The sequence below is a fragment of the Carassius carassius genome, chromosome 20, assembly GCF_963082965.1.
Source record: "Carassius carassius chromosome 20, fCarCar2.1, whole genome shotgun sequence".
NCBI lineage: Eukaryota > Metazoa > Chordata > Actinopteri > Cypriniformes > Cyprinidae > Carassius > Carassius carassius.
The window spans coordinates 30,519,788-30,542,527 of NC_081774.1; the positions used below are offsets into that span (position 1 = coordinate 30,519,788).

A 22,740-nucleotide genomic window follows, 5' to 3' on the forward strand; every position below is an offset into this window, starting at 1 on the left:
ATACTTACATCTATTTAAGAAGTTATCGATGCTTTTGTTTTTCCTCAGGGCTGGAAAATCAAGGTCATAAACCAGAGCATCCAGACTGTCCTGGAAATACGAAAAAACAAAACACAAATGTTACTTGAATGAAGTGTGAATTTTGTCTCTTCTGACCAGTACTTGTGCTACATGTCATCATTTTTACATACTAGGAAACAAATATTCTTGCACGATCAGCATAAAATGCACAATTTGACTCCAATAGGGATATGCCAGTATCAAATTGTTGCAATTAATTGCTAATGCTTTTATCATGGTATACAGAATTATCACGATATTGAAATTTAGTTGCATAATACAGAATAACAGGTTTAATAACTTGTTTCTTATAACCAAAATAACCGAATATTTAAATACAATAAGGAAATACACTCAAAAACAAAATCTTTAAGTACTCATTAGTTAACCTTAGTTAATGCAATAACATTCACAATGAGCAATGGCTACATGTAGAAAAAAGTAATCTGCACAATCATACATTGACCGATTGTTCAAAAACAACACGTGCGATATTTTAAGTTGTGCTGAAATGCTGTATATTATTATTTTTCACAGTCATTAATGCTCTATACCGCCAAAGCAAAAACTGATCTATGATCAATCGCCAATGCACATGTATTAAAAAGAAAGAACTGAAATGTACACGTGAACAGAAAGCCACCAGTTAGTAGGAGAAGCAAACAGACTTCTCTTTCCTGGTTTATCATTGTTTTAACAATGCACAAGCCCACAAAGAGTGTCACTGACTTTGTAAGATTGTAAGTGAACCTGAAGGAATATGTTAAACAATAAAAAGTCATGAAGCCTGAATTGAGGCTGAGGGTCTGAGCACACGCCACACTTGATTTAAGAGATCCTGGATTACAGTAGATTAAGATTAAGCCTGTTGATGTCACTTATGCCACGAATAACCTGGTTCCATTGGTCTGCAGTTTCTTAACTGGGAACAGTTGATGGGCATTTATATACACATTAGTCAAAAATCTTTTTATTGTTTTATTGCCTTTTTTGTGGAAGGAAAGTGGCAGGGAAACACGGGAACACGTCTAACATGTTCGCTCATCTCTGTGACAACCATTCAGTCCAATTCAGAGAGATGAAGGTAAATTTATTAAACTTTGTCTCATTTCTGTGTTGAATACGACATAAAAATAATTATTTGAATGACAAGATGCCACAGTTACACAGACTATTTTCATTTGCATGTAATGTTAGCTTGTTTTTAATGTAGTTTGAGGAATTAGCTAGAGGTCCACTAGGCTAGCTATGCTAAAAGTTAAAGCTAAAAGTAAACGGAGTAATTAAAAATGACAGTGTGCCAGAAAAATTATTTTAATTATACGTTGATGGAATGCATTTAAGTCATACACTGTCACAAAGTGTGAGTCATCTTGCCCTTTATAAGTAGTTTAAGCTAGCTATAATAGTTAACACTGGCTTGGCTTGTTATTCAGACAATAATAATAATAATAATAATATGAATTTTAGTACTAGTGTTTTACAGACAAGTTACTATGCATCAAGAATGCCCATTTAAATGTCAAGACATGTTAAAATGTCAGTGTTGAGTGTTATAAAGTAGGGCTGCACGATATTGGGAAAAAATGACATTGCGATATTTCATTTTTCTGCGATATCTATTGCGATATGAAATCTAATCTAATTTTTTCTTACAAACAAAAATGGGGTGAGCAGATTTACATTCTCATTTTAAATGATTTAAACATCGACACCATCGTGTCAATTGATAAATATGCGCGAGGGAGAGAGAGCAAGACAGCGCTCGTGTTTTTTAAAGCGCCCGCTCTCTCTCGCTCTCTCTCTCTCTCTCTCTTTCCCTCTGTCTCTCTCGCGCGCGTTAATGGATCAACTACGACACCCTACATCGCACATCCTGCGATGTGACTATCGTGGATTCGTACATCGCGATATATCGATGCTTAAACGACACATCGTGCAGCCCGATTATAAAGTAATGTTTTTCCTGTCTTTCTCTATTTACAGAGTAGCCATGCATCTATCAGTGCTGGTTCATCTTCAGCTGAAGCCATTGGTCAGTCAAAGAGGCGTTTCAGCGTCAGGCTTCATCTTACCGGGCCAAAGAAATCAATCATGCCATAGCATATTATATTGCCAAGGACATGATACCAATTCACACTGTAACAAAACCTGGATATCAGAAGGAATATCCAGAAGATACCATTTTTTTATTTTAATAAACTTTACAGAACTTTTTTTTGCCAAATCACATGTAACTGTGTGTCCACCCAGGAAAGTTTTATAAATTGCAAATGACCCTCCTAACCCCACTTTTATTAATTTAGTTTCTCAGATTGTAGGGTTCAATGTAGGGCTTTTCAAATTGCAAGAAGAAGAATTTCAGATTTGCTGTGCTTATTTGTGGGGCTAAGCAATTTGACCAACATTTTGTGATTGTATATAAATATGGCTATTAAAATAATAATATTATTAAATTATGATTATTAAAAAATCTAAAAATATATATAAAAATACAGAAATGTATACTATTATAATAATATTTGTGTTTTATATTACGTTATCTTTTTTTAAATGAAAAAATTAAGGCACAAATAAACCTTCAAATTTTCTGTTCTGACAGAAAACCACAGGAATCTCTTAAAGGGATAGTTCCTCCGAAAAGAAAATTCTGCCGTTATTTACTCACCCTCAAGTTGTTTTAAACCCGTAAGACTTAATATCTCTTGTTGAACACAAAAGGAGATATTTTGAAGCATGTTGGGAGCCATTGACGTCCAAAGTATTTTTTCCCAGACTATTTAAGTCAATAAGGTTACCAACATTCTTCAAAATATCCTCTTTTGTGTTCACCAGCTGGAAGTCAGTCATACATACAGTATTTGGAACAGCTTGATGGTGAGTAAATGACAGAATTTTCAGTTTTGGGTAAACTATCCCTTTAAAGCTTCTCTTTTGTTGATAAGTGAAACGATATAGTATTGGATAGAGTTTGTGCGGAGCAGCATTTACTGTGGACCGAGCTGCAAACACCTCCCACAGTGTCACGCATCACTCTGAAACACACAGCACAAGTATTTCTTTAATTAAATTCCAGCCTTTGTGATTGGATAAATCACACTAAGCCATACCGTGATTTAGTTTTATTTCAGTTAATCTTACGAGCCCTACAGCAATGTCTTGTTTTTGCATTCTAAGCTATAGATTCTGTGTTGTTCCTCCTTGCCGTAGTTTAGAAACCTCCTCTCATAAGCCAAAAACGGTAGCACGAACAATTCAGTGGTTCATTCAATTGTAGATAAAAACAGGATGTGCAGATGCACTTTTTTCATCTTAATGCATCACGTGATTTCGCAACATCTACGCAATGAGACGCGCAAAGTACAATGGATTTACCATTTGATGTTTGTTAAAGGTTATTTTTTTCTTTTTAAATTCACACAATAACAAAACAACAAAAAAAGTAAACATTTTGAGTCTTGAAAATATAATTGTTCAAATCGATCACTTTCCCAACTTTCCAAACCCTGTGCGAACTCTGAGATAATATCAAACCTCCCCATTCAGTAATGTATGTTTGCATAACATCCTGCCACAGAGAATTCTGGACGGCCACAGTCACATTCCACAGCAGGACTGTACACGTCAGAGAGCTATTTTAAGAATGTAGCCGAACAAGCTCCCAACAAAGTGGAGGAAAAAACAGCTAAGACCACAGTCAGAAAGTGAACAGGGCTTTATTTCTAATTAACACCATTCGAAAGCGATTGAGTCTTTACTTAAAGTCTGAAAAAAAGGAACAGAAAACAGTGGGTCTTTAAAGAGCACATCAGAGGAAAAGTTTCTTAAAACTGTCCAAAATCCAAGTTCATTGTACAGGGAGTTAAAAACAAACGTCTCTAGAAACCTGAGCAATTACAGATTTGACTAGTGTTGTCAAAATTACCCAAACACTGAAACTGTAATACAACTGACTCAATTCTTCACCCAATTGAAAGTGGCTGTTGTCAAAGCATCCCATGTGTACGTGTAATCAAGTTTACCTAATCTTGAAAAGTGCTGATTACAGCATCATATTTATTTATATTTACTCCCATCGCATCCGTTGCTTGCAATACAGCACTCAGCACATGAAGGCAACGGCCACTAAGAGGAGTTTAAATGAGTCAGTGAGCAGAAGAAATCTGCTCGAAACGCTTTTGTTCAGCATGAGCTCACTGATTGAGTTACCCTTTCATGCATCCAGCTTTATAACCAATAAAATGTAGACTGTGAATAAGGGATTCATTATTTGTAGAGTAAGCTGCATGGATTATAACAGGAGTTTTTGCAAAAGTGCAGAACTCTATGAGCTCACAGCAAAAATACATATTGTTGCTTTTTTGAAGTAAAATGATTAAAGAGATAGTCCATCCAAAAATGACAGTTCTGTAATAATTTACTCACTTAAGTTCAGTCTTATTTTTTTGCAGAACACAAAAGAAGATATTTAGAAGAATGTTGGTAACCAATTATTCCCGGTTCCCATTGACTTCCATTGTATGGACAAAAAAAAAATACACTGGAGGTTAATGGGGTTTGGTTACCAAGAAAATGAGAGAAAAACGTTTTGGAATGACATGAGAGTGAGCAAATAGAATTTTTCATTTCTGGATGGACTTCTCCTTTAAATGCCATCCTTCCACTACCAAAGAATAAATAGATCAAATTAACATTGTTGTTTACAACAAACAGCAACAGAAGGTGTAACATGCCACATCTGATGGAGCTCTAATAAAAACACAGACTTGGAAAAGTTCTCATGCATCATGTCATTTACATTGCTTATGATATTTCCTCGCAAACATACATCTGATTATCTCTTAGAGCGGGGAAATATTTATTTTCTTTTAGTTTGAATCAGACCAGACTGTGCTACAGCATGAGCCATGATTAAGAAGCATAATAGATCTAAATCTAAATTGACAAATCTTATTTTTTTTTTTTTTTTTTTTATATTGCAGTAGTATGTATTTATTTATCTGTGCACTTTAAGTTTCTGTGTTTTTGGATGTAATCTCTGAATGTGCAAGTGACCTTCTTATGTGTGTGAATTGATTCAGAACTGTGATTAAACTGACCGGAACTACTAGTGCATTCAAGAGTTTCACACTTTCAGTGCTCACATTTCAGCAAAATTGGAATCAAGCACTAATGACAGTATAAAGAAGTAAAACAGCAGCTAAGCTTGATCTCCATACAAATGTTAATTACTTGAATGTGTTAAACTGTTAAACTTGAAAACCTTTATGCAAGCCAATGTTGCAATTAAATGAAAGCTACCTGTAGCACAGAAACTGTGTGACGCCATCTGCACGGCCAATGTTTATTCAACCTCTACCTATTGGTTTATGTTGAGACGCATGCAAAAATGCACTTTATTCACACACAGCTTACCGACACAGAGAGAGAGCTGCCAAGATTGTGCAACTTGTTCAAATTGCTCTGTTAAAATAAACTAACAATGCAATATAAATCTTCAACATTTTTCTCTCAACCCAATTGCATTATTTTCAATCGAGATGAATTGGTAAAAAATGATTTTTTGTACAAACTATTAATGTTGGGATTACATTGAATGGCTTTTGTAGACATATCCAACAGGCCAGTGGATCTGTATAGTTCCTTATTAAAGTTATTAAAGTATTGTTTATATTGTGCTGTAGTATTTATTTACATTTCTGGCACAAGCACTGGAAGTCTGTAGCGCCCCCTTGAACAACACCTGAATGCATAGATTACATATTTCATACATACAGTTCTCACTTGCATACTTGAACTTCACACATTTATTGAACTGAACCAAAAAAAAAAAAAACAGGTTCAGTCAGGGGCTACAGTGCTCCTGGTAAAAAGAGTCAGTCTGGAGCTCTGCAATGCATTTGTGAACCCTGAGGAGAGTTTTCAGGAAGATCTTTTTTACATGCTAATCACTCCTAATTTACTTGTATATTTACACACATTTCTTGAATAAGGTCCAGTCCTTTTAGAGCAGATTTTGAATTTCTCTCATATTTCATGAAGTTTGCGTCACTGACTGAAAAATATGGATTGTATAAAGCGCTACAGAAATAAAGGTAAGACAATTTGCAGGTATATGTAAACCCCAAAAACTCTGTTCCCATTGAGCCAAACACATTTTAAGATCACAGTCAACAGGAAGTCACACATTTTAGATTCTGTACACGTGTATGCAGTAAACTTCCTTTGGAGGAGTATTTAAAAAAAAAGCTCCTCTAAGACACCAAACTTGGTGAACGTGATACCAAAACACTGTAGATGCTAAAATGTCAGTGTTTTATCACTTTTTTTCATTTATTTTTTTGGTTGGAAAATAATGCATTTTAGCTTAGAAAACTTAAAGACGTTACTATTGTGTATGTGTGTTGGAAACATTATATATCTAAAGTACTGGGTTATTATTGATATTAATTAGATCAAAAAGCTTGCGTTTAATTCGATTTGGTGATTATGTGTTATGTGGGTGATACTTTATCTGAGAACCACTGTTCTAGATTACTCTTGAGGGATAAAAGTATCATAAATATTTTTCAGATATTTATATTTTCAGACATGATCCAATGCTTTCGATGCTCCTCATTTGTAATTCCTTTGGACAGAAGCATCTGCTAAATGACTGAATATAAGTGCATCCTTAAATCGGATCAAAGTCCATTTAAATACATCCTTAAACACTTTCCACCTTCTTTTACATACATTTTTTTAATAAAAGTCAGAAAGTTATAAATGCCATAAAGTCGAGATATGTTTTTTTAAAAGTTGAACTTGCATTAATTTTACATGGCTTTCGTAACATTCTCTTGTGCGAGACGCGAGTGCAATGGTGATAGAAGTCCCTCTAGAAAATGCAATATGCGTTCTGTGAACGGCTTGGTTTCAGTTTTGATGTAAACAAGATCTTCTCCACATTAATGTTCTCTTTTCCCACAATATCTGTGATTAACAACGCAGCAGCACCACATCTAGTGGGTTTAACTGGATAGGCTAAAAAAAGTATTAAAATGCAAATGACACTTACATCGTCATCGCATCTCGTGTGCCACTGATACGGCTGTCTGATGCACACCTAAAATTCAAATGCTTTTTATTTTAAATTTGATGAATACTAGAAATTATAATTTTATTTTGACAGCCCTATAATATAATAACGTGTATACATTTTTTCAAACATCATTAGAAGGAGCTCTAAAAGAGTTTTTTTAAATGTTCATCTGTCTGAAAAAAACCCATGCAGTGACTGATTTCATTATAAATATTTGAATGTATTTTGTCATCATGTCAACCAAATTCATGCTCAAAACTAATCAAAATCCTAATAACATCTGGGGAGATTTGGTGTCGTCTCCAAACAAAAGTAAAACTTGAATTTCAAAAATTTGAGCAAAAATCCAATATTGTGCATTACTAACTATAATTTTACTACTATGAAGTAAAATTTATACATCCATTATGAAATACTGATTTGAATTCAACATTCATTTGACAGTGTAGCTGTATTACAGTAATCTCTGTCTTTATGCACACATTATTATTTTATCTCAAGCATGTATTTGTGAAAACCACTAATGATTTGAAATGAATGAAACTAACTGGATCAGAAGCCCCTGCGGTGTCATCCTCCTGTACTCCGCAGCTTACCACGTCCTTCCTCACATTTCTCAAAACAGAGAACTAATCAGTGCTAAAACAAGGGCTTTCATGGCCTTTAAGGCGGAAGATATACCAAACACTGTTGTGATGGTGTGCCAGAAGAGATCCTGCATGTCCAAGCAGATGAGGAACACGGGAACAGCGAAGGAAGGAACCGAGACCAGTTATTAACGGATAAAGCCCTGCCACCCACCAACACCACTGTAACACGAATACAGTTAACAGTGCCACAACAGCACAGTATTACAGTAATGCACAGCAGCAGAAACTCTGACATGGTTAGGGCAAATTAAAATAGATTAATTTGAATTTAATGTTTTGCCACTATTTATATATATTTTTTATGTTATTTCTGAACATACAGAATATGTTTAAGACAAGTTTGTACAATATGTGCTTTCATATTTCATGCATCTTTTCTCCAAAGATATTTAACAAGTGGATTTGTTTTATATTTACAGTGCAGCATTCACTCTGGATGCTAAACAGAATGGAGCCACCATTCCCAAGACAATGTAAAAGCGTAGTCTGAAAGTGGATGATAAAAGATCTTTTCATAAGAATAGAAAGAAACTATTTCGCTTCACCTACCTGCCATAGAAATCATGCCTAAACTGCTTGAACAGTCTGAATGCAGTGCATGGATTAGCTGTGCTTCGCTGCACATGTGCTGGTGACAGCATCACAGCTGAGACCATTTCTCCACATGCGTTCTTATGCAATCCTTGTACTCATTCAGCGTCATCGTCCGGTGAAGTTCAAGTCAAATACTCAAGAACAGAAGGACAGAGGACACTTGAAATTACCCGGATGTGTTTTGGATGCATCGAATACAGACTTGATAGCACCTTAAGAGTTCATTCTCTCACGGTAGTCTGGCAAGACCGGTCTCCACAAGAATCAAAGACTGTTCTTTGCTTTCTTGGAGTTAAGAAACTGCCTTCCTCAACTCTCAAGCACCTACAAGAACCAACAAAACCTCAGAAGGGAGTTTCTATAGTAATTACGTGACATAAAGCATGAGAAAGCCCGGAAGTCTTTACTCTGTTAACACAACCTCAGGGTGAGGAAACAAATCTGCTAGTGAGAGATGCAAAGGAAGTGCCACGCTTTGTCATTTCGATTTCAATATACAAACTGTTTTAGATTAATATTACAACCTAATTACCAACCGGATATTACTGTATAACAGAATGACACCACCATGTAAGGCTTGAACAGAGTTTTCCAGAAGTGACACATGGGACAACTAAACCACTAATGCAGATCTGGTGTGTGGTAAAGGCCTGGTCTAAGCAGTACTTGTTGAGCATCTAGTCGTCCACTTTTCTGAAACAGGAGCTGGTTGCATAAAGATTATTGCCATTATTGTATGACTGTGTCTTAAAGTCATCTTTTATTAATCCTCAAGCTTTTCCAAAAATGTGGGAGTTTTTTTTCCTTCTGTAGAGCACAAAAGAAGATATTTTGAAAAATGTTGGTACCAAAGAGTTGACGGCAGCCATTGAATTGTTCTCCATGGAAGTCAATTTGATTTCCAACATTCTTAAAAAAAAACATTGTATGTTTAACAGCAGAACAACCCCATAATTTCCTTGAAACCTTTTACACATTCAAAATATTGCGTGCGCAAAAATGCAAAATATATTAATTAAATTAAATCTGATAATAGTTAAGAATGCTTATATTAACTGGTTAACCAACAGCAGAATTTCGATGATTAATCAGTTAAATATAGTAAGCAATTTGAATGTTTGCTGCAAATGTAAAAAAAAAGCTACATGTATAAAACAAAAATAAATTGGTGTTTTTGAGTTGCATAGAAGACGCATTTTATTATTACATTCAGGGGGTTGATTTTACATGCACAAAAAACAGCATTCACATGTTCATCATATCACATCACGCACCTGCAGCGCTTCTGCGAGTAGAGAAAAACATAATAAAGCTAGGCTATATATAGCGAATAAATAGGCCTATACGAGAAATTAGGGATGTCCAGATCCAATAATGGGATCGTAAATTGGGCCCGATCACGTGGTTTCAGACTTGATCGGAATCGGACGTTACCTCCCAATAAAAGTTAAACACTCCTGCAGTGTGCGTTTCATTCATACTCGATACCAGAGGGCGTTCTCGCACAGAAAGTCATATCAGGAAATTCCTAATATGGACAAAAGCATCCAGCTATCCAGCTAAAGTTGCCTATAATACCAGTCAGAAGTTTTTGAACAGTAAGCTTGTTAATGTTGTTTAAGTCTCTTCTGTTCACCAAGCCTGCATTTATTTCATCCAAAGTACAGCAAAACAGTACAATTTTGAAATATTTTTACTAGCCTATTTAAAATAGCTGTTTTCTATTTGAATATATTTCAAAATTTTATTTATTGAAAATCCTGGATCAGTTTCGATTTTCGATGTTTTTTATTCTTTTTGTGTGTATTACATTTTTCGATGTTCTTTATTCTTTTTGTATGTATTATAGAAGTATCAGATCGGGACTCGGTATCGGTAGATACTCAATCAAATGACTCAGACTTAGGGCTGTCGTGATAGTCGATAAATCAATTAAATCGCACAATAAAAAAAAAATGAGCTCGATAATTTTTTCAGCCGCGATAATTTTTTTCTATTTTTATTTAAATAATGTAGCATGTCATGATGTGATGTGGTGTTAGTATGGAGCGCAGCCTGTGGACAGCCCGCGGCAGAAAACACCCTCTCCGATGGCAGGGATGTCACGGGAATAAAGAGATAACGTCTCGTTAGAGTGGCCAGCTTTGAGAAGCGCCTTTCATTTGCTTTGTGGATGTTTGCGTAGCAAGCGATACAGCATTGTACTTACAAAACTATTGTACTTTTTATCGCGCAATATATCCCGTAACATATTTTGCATATTTTGTAGCCTTTTTTTCGCTCGCTTTATTTGGCTTGCTCAGCTAAATAGGTCTGTAGGCATGTGGTTGCGTGTGTCTACGCGCCCAGTTACTCACACACACACACACACACACACACACAGCGCATGCGTTGATTTCTCCTTCTTTCCAAAGCTCTCGGGCGGTTGCGCTACTGAGGCGTCTGTCTCAGACTAACTGAACGGTCCCTTCATCGGTCAAAATGTTTACTTTTGGTTAACTGTTAAACAGTCAATATGAGCATCCCTAACTGGCATATAAACATAATATAACATACAAAATTAATTCATTTTAAGCCACACAAAGTCAACATGTTGGTATTTCTTGCTCTGAAACTGCCATAAAATTGTATTGATCTTTGAAAAGGTGTACCTGGTGTATTATGCCATTATCATTAGTTGAAACTGGTTTTAGAACGACGATATTATCGTTTATCGCGATAATTTCTTGGACAATTTATCATTCAGCTATATTTGTTATCGTGACAGGCCTACTCGGACTCAAGGGCAAAAAACCTGATTGGGACATCCCTACGAGAAATATATTTTTACTTGAATAACAACTTAAGAAAAAGAAACAAAAAGTGCAGAGTTTTGGTTCATTTTTGTCCTGAACGAAAGGAAACAGACGGCAGAAAGCGGCATGCTATTTTTCTTTAGGCTTATTTTACGCACAAATTTGTTTTTATTGTGAATGTTCACAAATAAAGGCAAACGGTTTACATTATCTTCATGACTAAAAGGAAAGTTGCTATGACTGTTAGAAGGGAAAAAACTCAAATGACTGCGCTTGAGCCACATAAACGCACAAAGTTAAGCTTTGCTACCTTGACAATGCAGGTTCATTATAATAAAATACAGTCAGTGAAACATATGAAAAAAAAAACACACTGCTCAGTTTAAATATGTAATAAAATCTGTGCTGTTAAGTGTTATCACTGTACCACCATGATGTTATCCAAAACATTTTGTTTTACGTGGATATTGGAACAAGTGAAGTAGGCTATAATATGGAAACAATTGAATTTATGTCGAATGAGAGACCCAACATTGGTTTCAGTTTTGTTTTAGCCTAAATTAATTTGTTTTGGCTTGTCGTTTATGTTGCTGAAACTTCTTATAGGCGCTTTTTATTGGTGTTCTTTTTTTAAATAGGCTACTGTTAATTGAAAGGATTTGTTGTGGAGTGAGGGGAACTAAAATAGCATAGCTTTGTTTACAGTGTTTATTTTATTGTTTGTAAACATTTTGCGTCTGCAATAATTAAATAATAAAATACAACAAAAAATGTATGTGTGTAGCATAGCCTATTTTAACAATGCAGGAAACCTTTTTAAATATTTTGATAAATCACTTAAAATAAATAATAAATGACTTTTTAAAAGGAAAACGCCACCGTTTTTCCATATTCCTCTATTTTCTTCCCTCAACTTACACGAGTTGATACATGCCTCTCCCATCTCAGTGCGTGCACGTGCATCTCGTCTAATATGAGGGAAGAACAGAGGAATATTGAAAAACGGTGGCGTTTTCCTTTAAACTGTTTAACTGATTGTATTTATTGGTCAAAATTCTTAACGGTCGGTTAACGGTTAACCGGTTAAAGTGAACATCCCTAAATTCAGAAATAGGTCTAATGTAAAATACCAGTAAATAATCTAAAATGTGAACATTAGTTTCAAATTTGCCAAATTAAACGTCCATTACTAATCCTCCCATAATTATATTATTCAATTGTACAATATTTAAACAGTGAGGTAGTATTAAAAAAAAAAGTTTTGTATATAGATTTTAACTGATGCAGATGCTCATAATTTATGTTTAAAGAAAAAGTCATTAAATTAAGTCAACTATTGAGTATTTATATACTCATTTTTGCAGAAACACGCTCAAGACATCCAATGGTCCATTTAGTTAGTGTTTCATACTATGTTTATTTTTCCAAATGACTTGAACTAAGTCTGGGATCAAGTCCTGCTATTCATAATTCTCTCCAACCAATTTATTTTTCTTTTCAAACTGCAAATCTGTACCTCAAACCACAAGAATATACATGGGCCATAAAGCACTGCACTGTAACACACATACACTCAGGGGCCCCCTGTGGGTCCAAGACAAGAGGTTTTTTGATTAGCAAGAGATTTTATTAAGAGCTGGGTCGGCCGGCCACAGGATGATGTAGCGAGGGCTGAGCAAAGGACTCCATTCACTGATCAACCACTGCTTCTGAAGGGCAAAAACAACACTCTCGTCCCCAAAGATCATTACCATTCATCCTCAGCCTAAGCTCACACAAAACACACAAACCAGTTTCAACAACTGGCCACATAAACACAATCAGTTATGTTAAATGAATTTAAAAAACAGCTGGGTGAAAAAAGGATGCCTATCAATTAATATATTCAGTTTTCAGGTCATGTGATTTGACTGGCATGGAGATACGAGATCAAAACATCCATAAAACTGCAGAACAGGCCTGTCCACTTTACATCTCTTTCAAGTCGAGAATATAGGTTTGGAAGTCAATGGCTGCCATCACCTGTTTGGTTACCTGCATTTTTCAAAAAGACGAGTGTGTGTAACTGATGACTATTTTCATTTTTGGGAGAACTATCACTTTATGCATTTCTTTTTTATGTGTTTCTGTGGGAAAATGCAGAGCATGCAAGATAGCACACTACATTCATATTCCATGCACATGCGTTTGTCTGTATACAGTATGCATCATCAATAAGGTGTGCATTGAATATCAATTCTTTGTGGTATGCAATTGTGAGAGAAAACCAGATTATTCTCAGCCAGGAGACGGTGAGTCTGGCATCTACACACTAGAGTTTACAGTACATCAAATATACTGTACATCCACTGATCAGTCAACAGGAATATACACGAACACGGAGAGTGAAACCCTCAAACGCTCAGGCCTGCCCTCACTAACATTCACAAATGGTTACTTTTTCGATAATTTAGGGCAAGTTTCGTGTCCATTCATGATAATTAAATTTTTTCCAAAAATTTTCTTCAGAAACACCATATTTTAATTATTAAAATCCCAAATATACATTTTGTGCATACATTTTGTTTGAAATTGTCATGTCCCTTAAATTACAGTTTTTGCTATTTTTTAATCAAGTTCAAAACCATGAATATTAAATGTTAGTCAATTTTATCTATATAAAATTTATCTCTGCAATCTAAATATCTTAAAAGAATAGAATGAGTTTAAATTCACTTTTCTTTCAAATAAGTAAATATTTCATTTCACTCACATACACAATTTCTTTTTTGTCAACTATAATAGAAATCAAACTGGTTTATCGTAAAAACCGTATCTTAATTATTTGATATATTTGATCTTGTCGTGATCTTTAGTAATTGCCCATCCACTATGTTGGGTACATTGTAATAGTTTGCAATATTTTAATTCAAATAAATGTTATAATTTGAGGTTAAACCTGATCAGGAATGTCATTAAAGTGAAATTGTCACATAGAGTTTGTCAGTAACAGCTGACCAGCAGGAAAACATTTTTATTTGTAATATCAATATTTAATAATTGTTATAAATGTTTTATAATTAAGTTAGTTGTTTTATCGAGAAAGCATTATGTTGTTACACTTCTTTCCCGATGTGAAATGCAATCTAAATTATGAATGACTCATTGTTTGAAATAGGTTTAAAATCACCAACATCTGAAATCACATTTTCAAAAGTCGTTTGGGTGCCACAAAACCAGAATTAGGTCAGTGTGCGGTGAGAAATGTTGTTGAAAATGCCATTTCTGACACATTCCTCCAGGAATGTAAAGTCAGAGGAAAATATAACATAAGCTGGAAACAGTGATGCCGGTCGCCCAGAGCCGCCCCATGGCAGAGGAGGACGGCTAAAGGAACGAATCAGCCCCAGCGCACCACAAGAAACGGTCATGAGCTTCCCAAGCACAAAGTGGCTTTGATCGGCCAGTTGCCCTGAGGTGCATGCAGATCTAGACTCTAGCTTCATTAAACATGTCATATCTCGAACCGTGGCTGTAACAGGAAGTATTAGAGGTGGATATGGGGACAGGTGAGGCGATACACATGGAAGAGACGGGTAAGAACAGGCCAGAGGTGAAAGCTTCAGATTGACAAAACAAAAGTACCTTTACTATTACTATTTGCTCTTTGTGAGAGCAAACACAAGGCTTAGGCCTTTACAAATGCTGTGTGTAACTGAAAGGCATTTCATTTTATTTATAACGTGCAATTTAATTCACAGCAATTATAAAGTGAGCTTTTGTAAAAGCCATAGATAGTGGTTGGAATACTATACATAATATACAGTTAAAGGGACAGTTCTCCAAAAAAAAGTTAATTATCTTTTCATTTACGCAACCTTAAGTTGTTCCAAACCTGTAAGAGTTTCTTTCTTCTGTTGAACACGGATGAAGACATTTTGAAGAATGATGGAAACCAAACAGTTGCCGGTAGCCATTGACTTCCATAGTATTTTATGTATCTATTATGTACGTTTGAATAAATCTGGCATCAAATGTTTTAATTACAGCCATACTTTAAATGTTTATATTTCAAAGGCATATTGGAGTATAAATATTATTCTGTTGGGGTGACATAAAAACTGCCTTACGTGCAAAATTCCTAAAAACACAGTTTTAAAAATGCTAGTGATGCACAAAAAGGATTTATTTTTATTTTTTTTTAATTTCGATGCTTCACTCCCAGGAAGACCAGTGACTATTTTATGGACTTCAATGAGGACAATATTTTCCCTTGCATGCGTGTGTCCACCAATCTGCAATGCTGAACACATAGTAATGTTTGTCAGAGGAAGACTATTTTAAAACAACTGTAGAATCATTATAGATGATTATTGTTCACCCTCATGTGTGGAGTTCATTTACTGGGAGCTGAAGAAACTTGAAGGGCTCTAAACCCATCCACCTGCAACAATGACAGTTTAATAATGCAGAAACAGAGTAGAAGATGATTTGCTTTGTTTGCAGAGAACATAAACGTAATGAAAAAACATATATAGATTATGCAACAACTTTAAATACTACATCACCACATTACACGATTACAACATAATGAGCTACACTGACTGAGGCATTATAGGCCACATTTTGCCTTGAAGCAATTCATTTTCTTTCCAAGATTCTCCTGTAGAAGAATTCATCGCCCTTTTTTTGTGTGCTGTCAGACTCATCTGAAGAATCAAAATGATTTGTTCACTAAATAAGTGTGGAGGACAGCTTTCTCTGAATGCATGCAAAACGATTCCACATGACTAAAATTAAACTGAATAGTTTTAGTAGTATCCTGATCACATGGTTTGCCAGAGCTGCAATATTTGCTCAAGATTAGTTGGTATTACAGCTGTAAGTTATTGCATATTGTCTCTCTCAAGCACACACACAAAGAGTCATGTGAAGACTGTTCCATTTCATGCCTCGAAAAGATTTGAACTTTCTTGACTTTGTTGTTTGTCTCTTAAAATGGTATGGTATGCATTTGAAATTATTTTTGAGTGTTTTAAGACTGAAAAATTCTGCCACTAATTAAAACAGTTGATATAAAAAACAACAACAATGAGACCAGGGAGCAAATTTTCTTCAGCGTAAAAATAAAATAAAATAAAAATAAAGCCTGACAATCCAATCCAGTGGAAATTAAATGTTTTTAAAATGTAGTTTTCCAAGCAACAAGTGACAAGTGACAAGTGACAAGTGACGTGACATTCAGCCAAGTATGGTGACCCATACTCAGAATTTGTGCTCTGCATTTAACCCATCCGAAATGCACACACACAGAGCAGTGAACACACACACACACACTGTGAGCACACACCCGGAGCAGTGGGCAGCCATTTATGCTGCGGCGCCCGGGGAGCAGTTGGGGGTTCGATGCCTTGCTCAAGGGCACCTAAGTCGTGGTATTGAAGGTGGAGAGAGAACTGTACATGCACTCCCCCCACCCACAATTCCTGCCGGCCCGGGACTCGAACTCACAACCTTTCGATTGGGAGTCCGACTCTCTAACCATTAGGCCACGACTTCCCCAACTTCCCCAACAATTAGAAAAACCCAGCAGGCATCAACATCTAGGTAGGGCTGGGTACCGAACTTCAATGCCTTTATGGTATCGAACGAAAAACTTTGATACTATGAGTATCAAAAAATTATTTATCTTTCGGTGCCAAATTTCGGTTCCAAAAGCCAAGCGGCCGGTTTTTATTTTATTTGTTTTGCCAGGCAGCTGTGTCTGTGTGAGCTTGTAGCATACGTGCATGTAAGGACCTAAATTCGCCGTGATTGGCCGTCCACCACCACGTGACATGACAGGGAGGATTTCTGAAGATACTCGCAGTCACACAGCACAAGTGTAGTTGTTTTTTCTCAAAACGTTTCCGTTTTACAATGCCAAAGAGGTCTAAAGTGTGGCTACACTTTATAAAAGTGGATGCCGAGTCAGCAAAGTGCAACATATGCGATAAGAGTATTGCAACCAAAGCAGCAATACCACCAATTTAATGAAGCAGTGTTTTGCCCTCCCTCCCTGTTTAGTTTGGTGTACTCCATCGCGTATCTTGAAACACACCCCCTTTTACGTCTACTAAAAAACAGAGAGAGATAGACAGATTTATCCGGTAAAGCAAATTTTTTTTTAAGCAGCAGGCCACTGTATACGTTCACTTAAAACATAACCGACTGTGTTTACGAGAATACTTGCAGAGACAATTATTTTGATATAACTGTGTGTGTGTATGTGTTCATTCAGAAGTTACGATACGCGAAAGATGAATTCATTCTCTGTACGCACATTGTCTGAAATGCTGCTCGTAGCGCGTGCTTTGAATGAGTGAGCGCAAGCTCCGAACGTGCGCAAATTGTTTAAAACCCTTGAATCAGCAAGATTTAGAAACAAGTGCAAGCGATCAGCTACGATCCGTTTCACCCCTTCAAGCGAGTAAACAACGCGAATCAAGTAAGGAGTTTTACATCACTTTTCACGATAGCCCATCGGACTGGAAAACACAATAGCCCGGGACGTGGGGCTAACGATTTTGCGAGCCCTGCACCTCAGATCTATCCAGTTTGTGAAACACTGGTTTTCACGCTGGTTTCATTAAACAAAATAAATTACATCAAAACAGGGGCGTTTGCATTATGATGTGGTGAGCTGCTGTGGGCAAGAAAGTCCAGGGCAACTTTTTGGTCCCAGTCCGCCCCTGAATGGCGCACCCCTATCCAAAAAGCACAACCAGTTGTATTAATAATGTTATCCTGAGTGTGAAGTGTTACCAGAATTTGTTGTAATTAAGGTGAAAAATAAAAGTTTTGTGTTTAATGTATTTGTGTTGATGTTGAAATGGATTTTAAAACATATGGTATCGAAAAAAGTATCGTTAGGAACGGGTATCGAAACTGAGGTATCGAAATTGGCACCGGATCAAAAGATTTTGAAAAATACCCAGCCCTACATCTAGGCCTATTTGATTTATTAATTCAAGTGATTCGGTTTTATTATCTCTACCTTCTCTCAAACAGTAAATGTGCTTTTGATGCCCACCTCAGTTCATGTGGCTAAATAAATGCGACTTATAGTCCGGTGCGACTTATATATGTTTTTTTTCCTCATCATGACGTATTTTTGGACTGATGCGACTTATACTCAGGTGCAACTTATAGTCCGAAAAATACGGTAATAAAAAAAATATGCATCATGGAATCGGGCAATCAGTGCTTCAACTGTGGAAAAACGTCAATAAAACAAATAAACCATATGTCAAATAATGTCACAGTTGCCTCACGAAAGCAATTCAGTGTTCATAGCTCTGTAATTAGATTGGAAACAACTCTTTAGAGTATTGATTATTAATTAACCTTTTTGAAAATAAATAATAAGTAAATCATTTTGTTGCCTTGCTATTAGCAGGAAAGTGGCTAAACTGATATGCAAACCAGTCTGTAGTATGCAAAATATTGTGGTAATATGGCTTATTTATTGTTTTCTTATGGCGCTAGATTGATGAGCACATCAACAACTTAATGTAGCACTTTTATTTCACTAAGTTGTTTTTTTTTCATTCTATTGTACAGTTTTGTTGTCAAAACTTTGCAGCATGAAAAATAAAACTTCTACATGAGAGGGTTATATACAGAAACCGAGCAAAAAGTTCTCTCCTCATAGTAAACGCTCACTGAGTGAAAACTGTCTATACTGCACAATTAATCTTAATTAGCCTACATCATGTTAAAACAAAATGACTCACAAGTGCGCAAAGCTCACGCTGAACAACCTCTTCTGACTTAAAAGCTTCTGATTGGCCACTGCATTTACGCTCAAGAAACATGTTTTTGATTGGCTGGTAATGTTTTTTTAAAATGTAAGTATCAACTTGATACCAAAGTCCAGGTTCTTACAACACTAGATCAGTGAGTTATATTTCACGAATGAATCAAGTGCAAGCTGTTAACTGATTCAACAGATTCGATGTGAAGAATCAGCTCGTTAACAAATTGAACATTGCTCTTATGTCTCAGAGAGGGCGGAGATTTCTAAAGGTCTAAATAATGATAGTGATGAAGACTATGATACCATACTTTAATATGAAAATATGCATTTTTCCATGTCATATGTATGCATCTTGAAAAAAAAAAAACATTTAAAATGGTATTGATTTTTAAAGAGAGCGTTTAAATTTCCCACACCCCTGGTTTAACCCTTTGAGGCCGAGATTTATTTTGATAACATCTCATGAATGAAATTGCAATATAAATGCAAGATGTTGTTTACCAAGATGTTACGCGATTTCATGATGTGTTTTCTCTTATTTAATATGTATAAGTAGCCTCTTTTCTTTCCGATCACACCAAGGATATTTTGTCCACAGATCTGCCATTGAGGCGCTACCTTTGCTCCTTATTTAGCCTGAAATGGTGATTTTGAATTGTGTTTAAAATGTAAGTAACGTTACTAGCTACTTATTTATTGAACTAAAATCAATGTAACATTTGCAATCGTGAGAATATTCAACAAAACAGCTCCCTTGGCATGTGTCTTATGTTATAATTAAACTGCACATTTTGAAGTTCTACCTCAGTGTGTTTTTTATGTGTGGTGTTACGCTCATTTGTTTTGAAGTCTCTCACAGAGAGACAGACCTTGATAGCAGAAATACACTGATTATCAATCACTGTTTACACTGAATCCTATAAAATCAGATGAACCATTCTTGCGTTTTGGTGCTTTGTGGGTTATTTTTTGTCAATTAATTTTATTCAGGCTATTTGTTGGGTCAAGCAAGTAAAAATATTCATATTTTAGCGGTAATGTGACCAAAAAACCCATCTTCACCCCAAGACTTTTTAAGGACACACGGACACCATGCATGTTGCCAAAAGTGTATGCAAAATTTGTAAATGTAAATGAAGATGTAAAGATAATTTTAGCGGAGCGGGAACGCTATATTGACAAATCAAAAGCCAAAACCAGAACTATCGGTTTTGTAGTTAAACCAAACAGGGTTACGAATGGTCGTAGTAACCATACACGTCTATACATAAATACTGTCTAATTCAATGCATTAATGCAAAATCCCGTGACCAGCACTTATTACAGATGCTGTCAAAGACTGTGAGACTGAAGACTACATAAAAAAAAAGACTTTACAGGAAGTGCCACTATTAATAACTAACGCTCTCAGTCAGAATGTTTTTAATGCAAAGTAAGATTTACTATAACTGAAACAACAACACAATCTGTCAGTGTGTGCATGTGTACACAACGGTCATAGAAGTACAAAGAGCTCAAATTCTTGAAAAAAGCAATGCTCAAATGTACGAAATTGCTGAAATAATTCATTAAATCAGTTGCACAAATTGCACATTTCACCTCAGTGTAAACTGCATGTAAACACATGGTGCAAAAGCAGAGGAAAAGTTGGTTCGATGAAAAATCTGAGCATGGGTGGTGTGGCCTAGCGGTTAAAGACCCTGCTGGTTACCAAAAGTTGTAGATTCAACCCTGCAATGAACTATCAAGAAACATATAAAGCTGTAATGTACTGCAAACTGAAACTATATTTTAATTAATAATATTAATCAGTTGTAAAAATGTATAAGGGTCTAGAAATCAGTAAGAACTTAGAGAAACAAATAAAGTTTAAAACCAGCAACTCTCACAAAGTGTGACTTGTACTGAAGTGATTACAACCTGGAATGCATTACATGGCAAACATCATGAAGCCTCGCTTAAGATAACTTACTGCACGATGGTCGTGTTTTATATGAGTTTGTGCTGACCTCATTCTATACAATGTCCATTAACACAACGTTATGTGCACCATAAAGCAAACACACTCACCAGCAGACAGTCTGTGTTGATCTCTGATCGGGGATCCTTCAGCATGGCATCGATCTTCTCGAAGCGAGCTGTCAAACTTTCTCCAGCAGACATGTTCATAACTGATCAGACTGATTTGATTCAGACGTGTGCGAGTTACGGGCTAAGATTAGCAAATTAACTCGCTAACTTCCTCTGCCCTCACTAAGCAAGGAGCACTAGTTTGAACAAAGCAACGTTTTGTGTCTTATTGCCTTAATATCAATCTCGTTGAATCGTATGTAACACCGAGAGATGACAAAAAGCCACATTTTCGAAACAAACCATCAACAGGACGAGGAGTGGGATTAGTCCATGACAACTTGGCAAACACAAACAGCAGCGGCGACAGATTACACCGCGCTAAGCTAATTTAGCTTCTGGAGATATGAAGGGAAAGGGCTCTTTTAAAACATAAGCAATCCACGCGAAAAGAAGCGATAAAACAAATGCTGCAGAGTTAACATGCGGTCGTGAGATGAAGTGAAGTTTCCCCAGGCCTCGGAGCATAAAAGCTCGCCAGGCCAAGCGAGTCTGACAGCTGCAGAGTGAGAAGTGGCGGAAAAACAAACTTCGCCTCACGAATTTCGATGAGTTAAAACAAGACCCTGGTTAAAACGATCCTTTACGAATCCCGCTGTGATAAATCTCTCTTAGTCCGCATGCCGGCTTTTACTTTTCCAACAAGTATGTAATCCACGATGCTCTGAGTATGCGGTTAAATCGAGCTTTAACGATGCTCCTAGTCAATTTTTAAAAAATTTAATAAATAAAAATACAAAAAAAAAAATACTGGGTGCCCGATTTTCTCCCTCTGCCTGTCCAACATGTCCGCCTTCCTTCCTGTTGAAACAGCCCAGAGTCAACTTCGAAACTGTTCCAACTGCGCATGCGCAGAGCTCTCTCTCTCTCTCTCTCTCTCTCTCTCTCTCTCTCTCTCTCTCTCTCTCTCTCTCTCTCTCTCTCTCCCTCTCTCTCAACGTTAGAGCCAGTCGTTTTAGAAGCAGCATTTATGAAAATTAATACTTTTATTTATCAAGGATGCTTTAAATTTAAATTTTCATATTGCTTGGACTAATGAAAATAATTGGACTGTTTAATATATAATAATACATGTTTAAATTATATTTACCAAGATTAACAAACACAAACCCATTTCCAAAAAAGTTGGGACACTTGTACAAATTGTGAGTAAAAAAGGAATGTAATAGTTTACAAATCTCATAACCTTTATTTTTTTTCTTTCTTTAAATTTTATTCACAATAGAATATAGATAACATAGCAAATGTTGAAAGTGAGACATTTTGAAATTTCATGCCAAATATTGGCTAATTTTGGATTTCATGAGAGCTACACATTCCAAAAAAGTTGGGATAGATAGCAATAAGAGGCCGGATAAGTTAAATGTACATATAAGGAACAGCTGGAGGACCAATTTGCTACTTATTAGGTCAATTGGCAACATGATTGGGTATAAAAAGAGCAGTGGCAGTGTCTCTCAGAAGTCAAGATGGGCAGAGGATCACCAATTCCCCCAATGCTGCAGCGAAAAATAGTGGAGCAATATCAGAAAGGAGTTTCTCAGAGAAAAATTTATAAAAAAAGACTTTGAAGTTATCATCATCTACAGTGCATAATATCATCCAAAGATTCAGAGAATTTGGAACAATATCTGTGCGTAAGGGTCAAGGCTG

General features: G+C 36.1%; 1 protein-coding gene across 2 annotated transcripts in view; it reads right to left on the reverse strand.

Moving 5' to 3' along the window:
- The window catches only part of LOC132096853 (rho-associated protein kinase 1-like), a 60,773-nt gene extending 38,871 nt beyond the window's left edge, over positions 1 to 21,902 (reverse strand). Inside the window, exons 1-2 of one of the 2 annotated variants that reach the window (XM_059502500.1) lie at positions 21,028 to 21,901; positions 9 to 90 (exon numbers count right to left, since the gene is read on the reverse strand). In XM_059502500.1, coding sequence (XP_059358483.1) covers positions 9 to 90; positions 21,028 to 21,126 — 181 coding nt within the window. In that variant the 5' untranslated portion in view covers positions 21,127 to 21,901. Of the gene's footprint in view, positions 1 to 8; positions 91 to 21,027 lie in introns of both variants that reach the window. The other variant, XM_059502499.1, reaches the window with a different exon arrangement.
- Between the last annotated feature and the right edge of the window lie 838 nt (positions 21,903 to 22,740).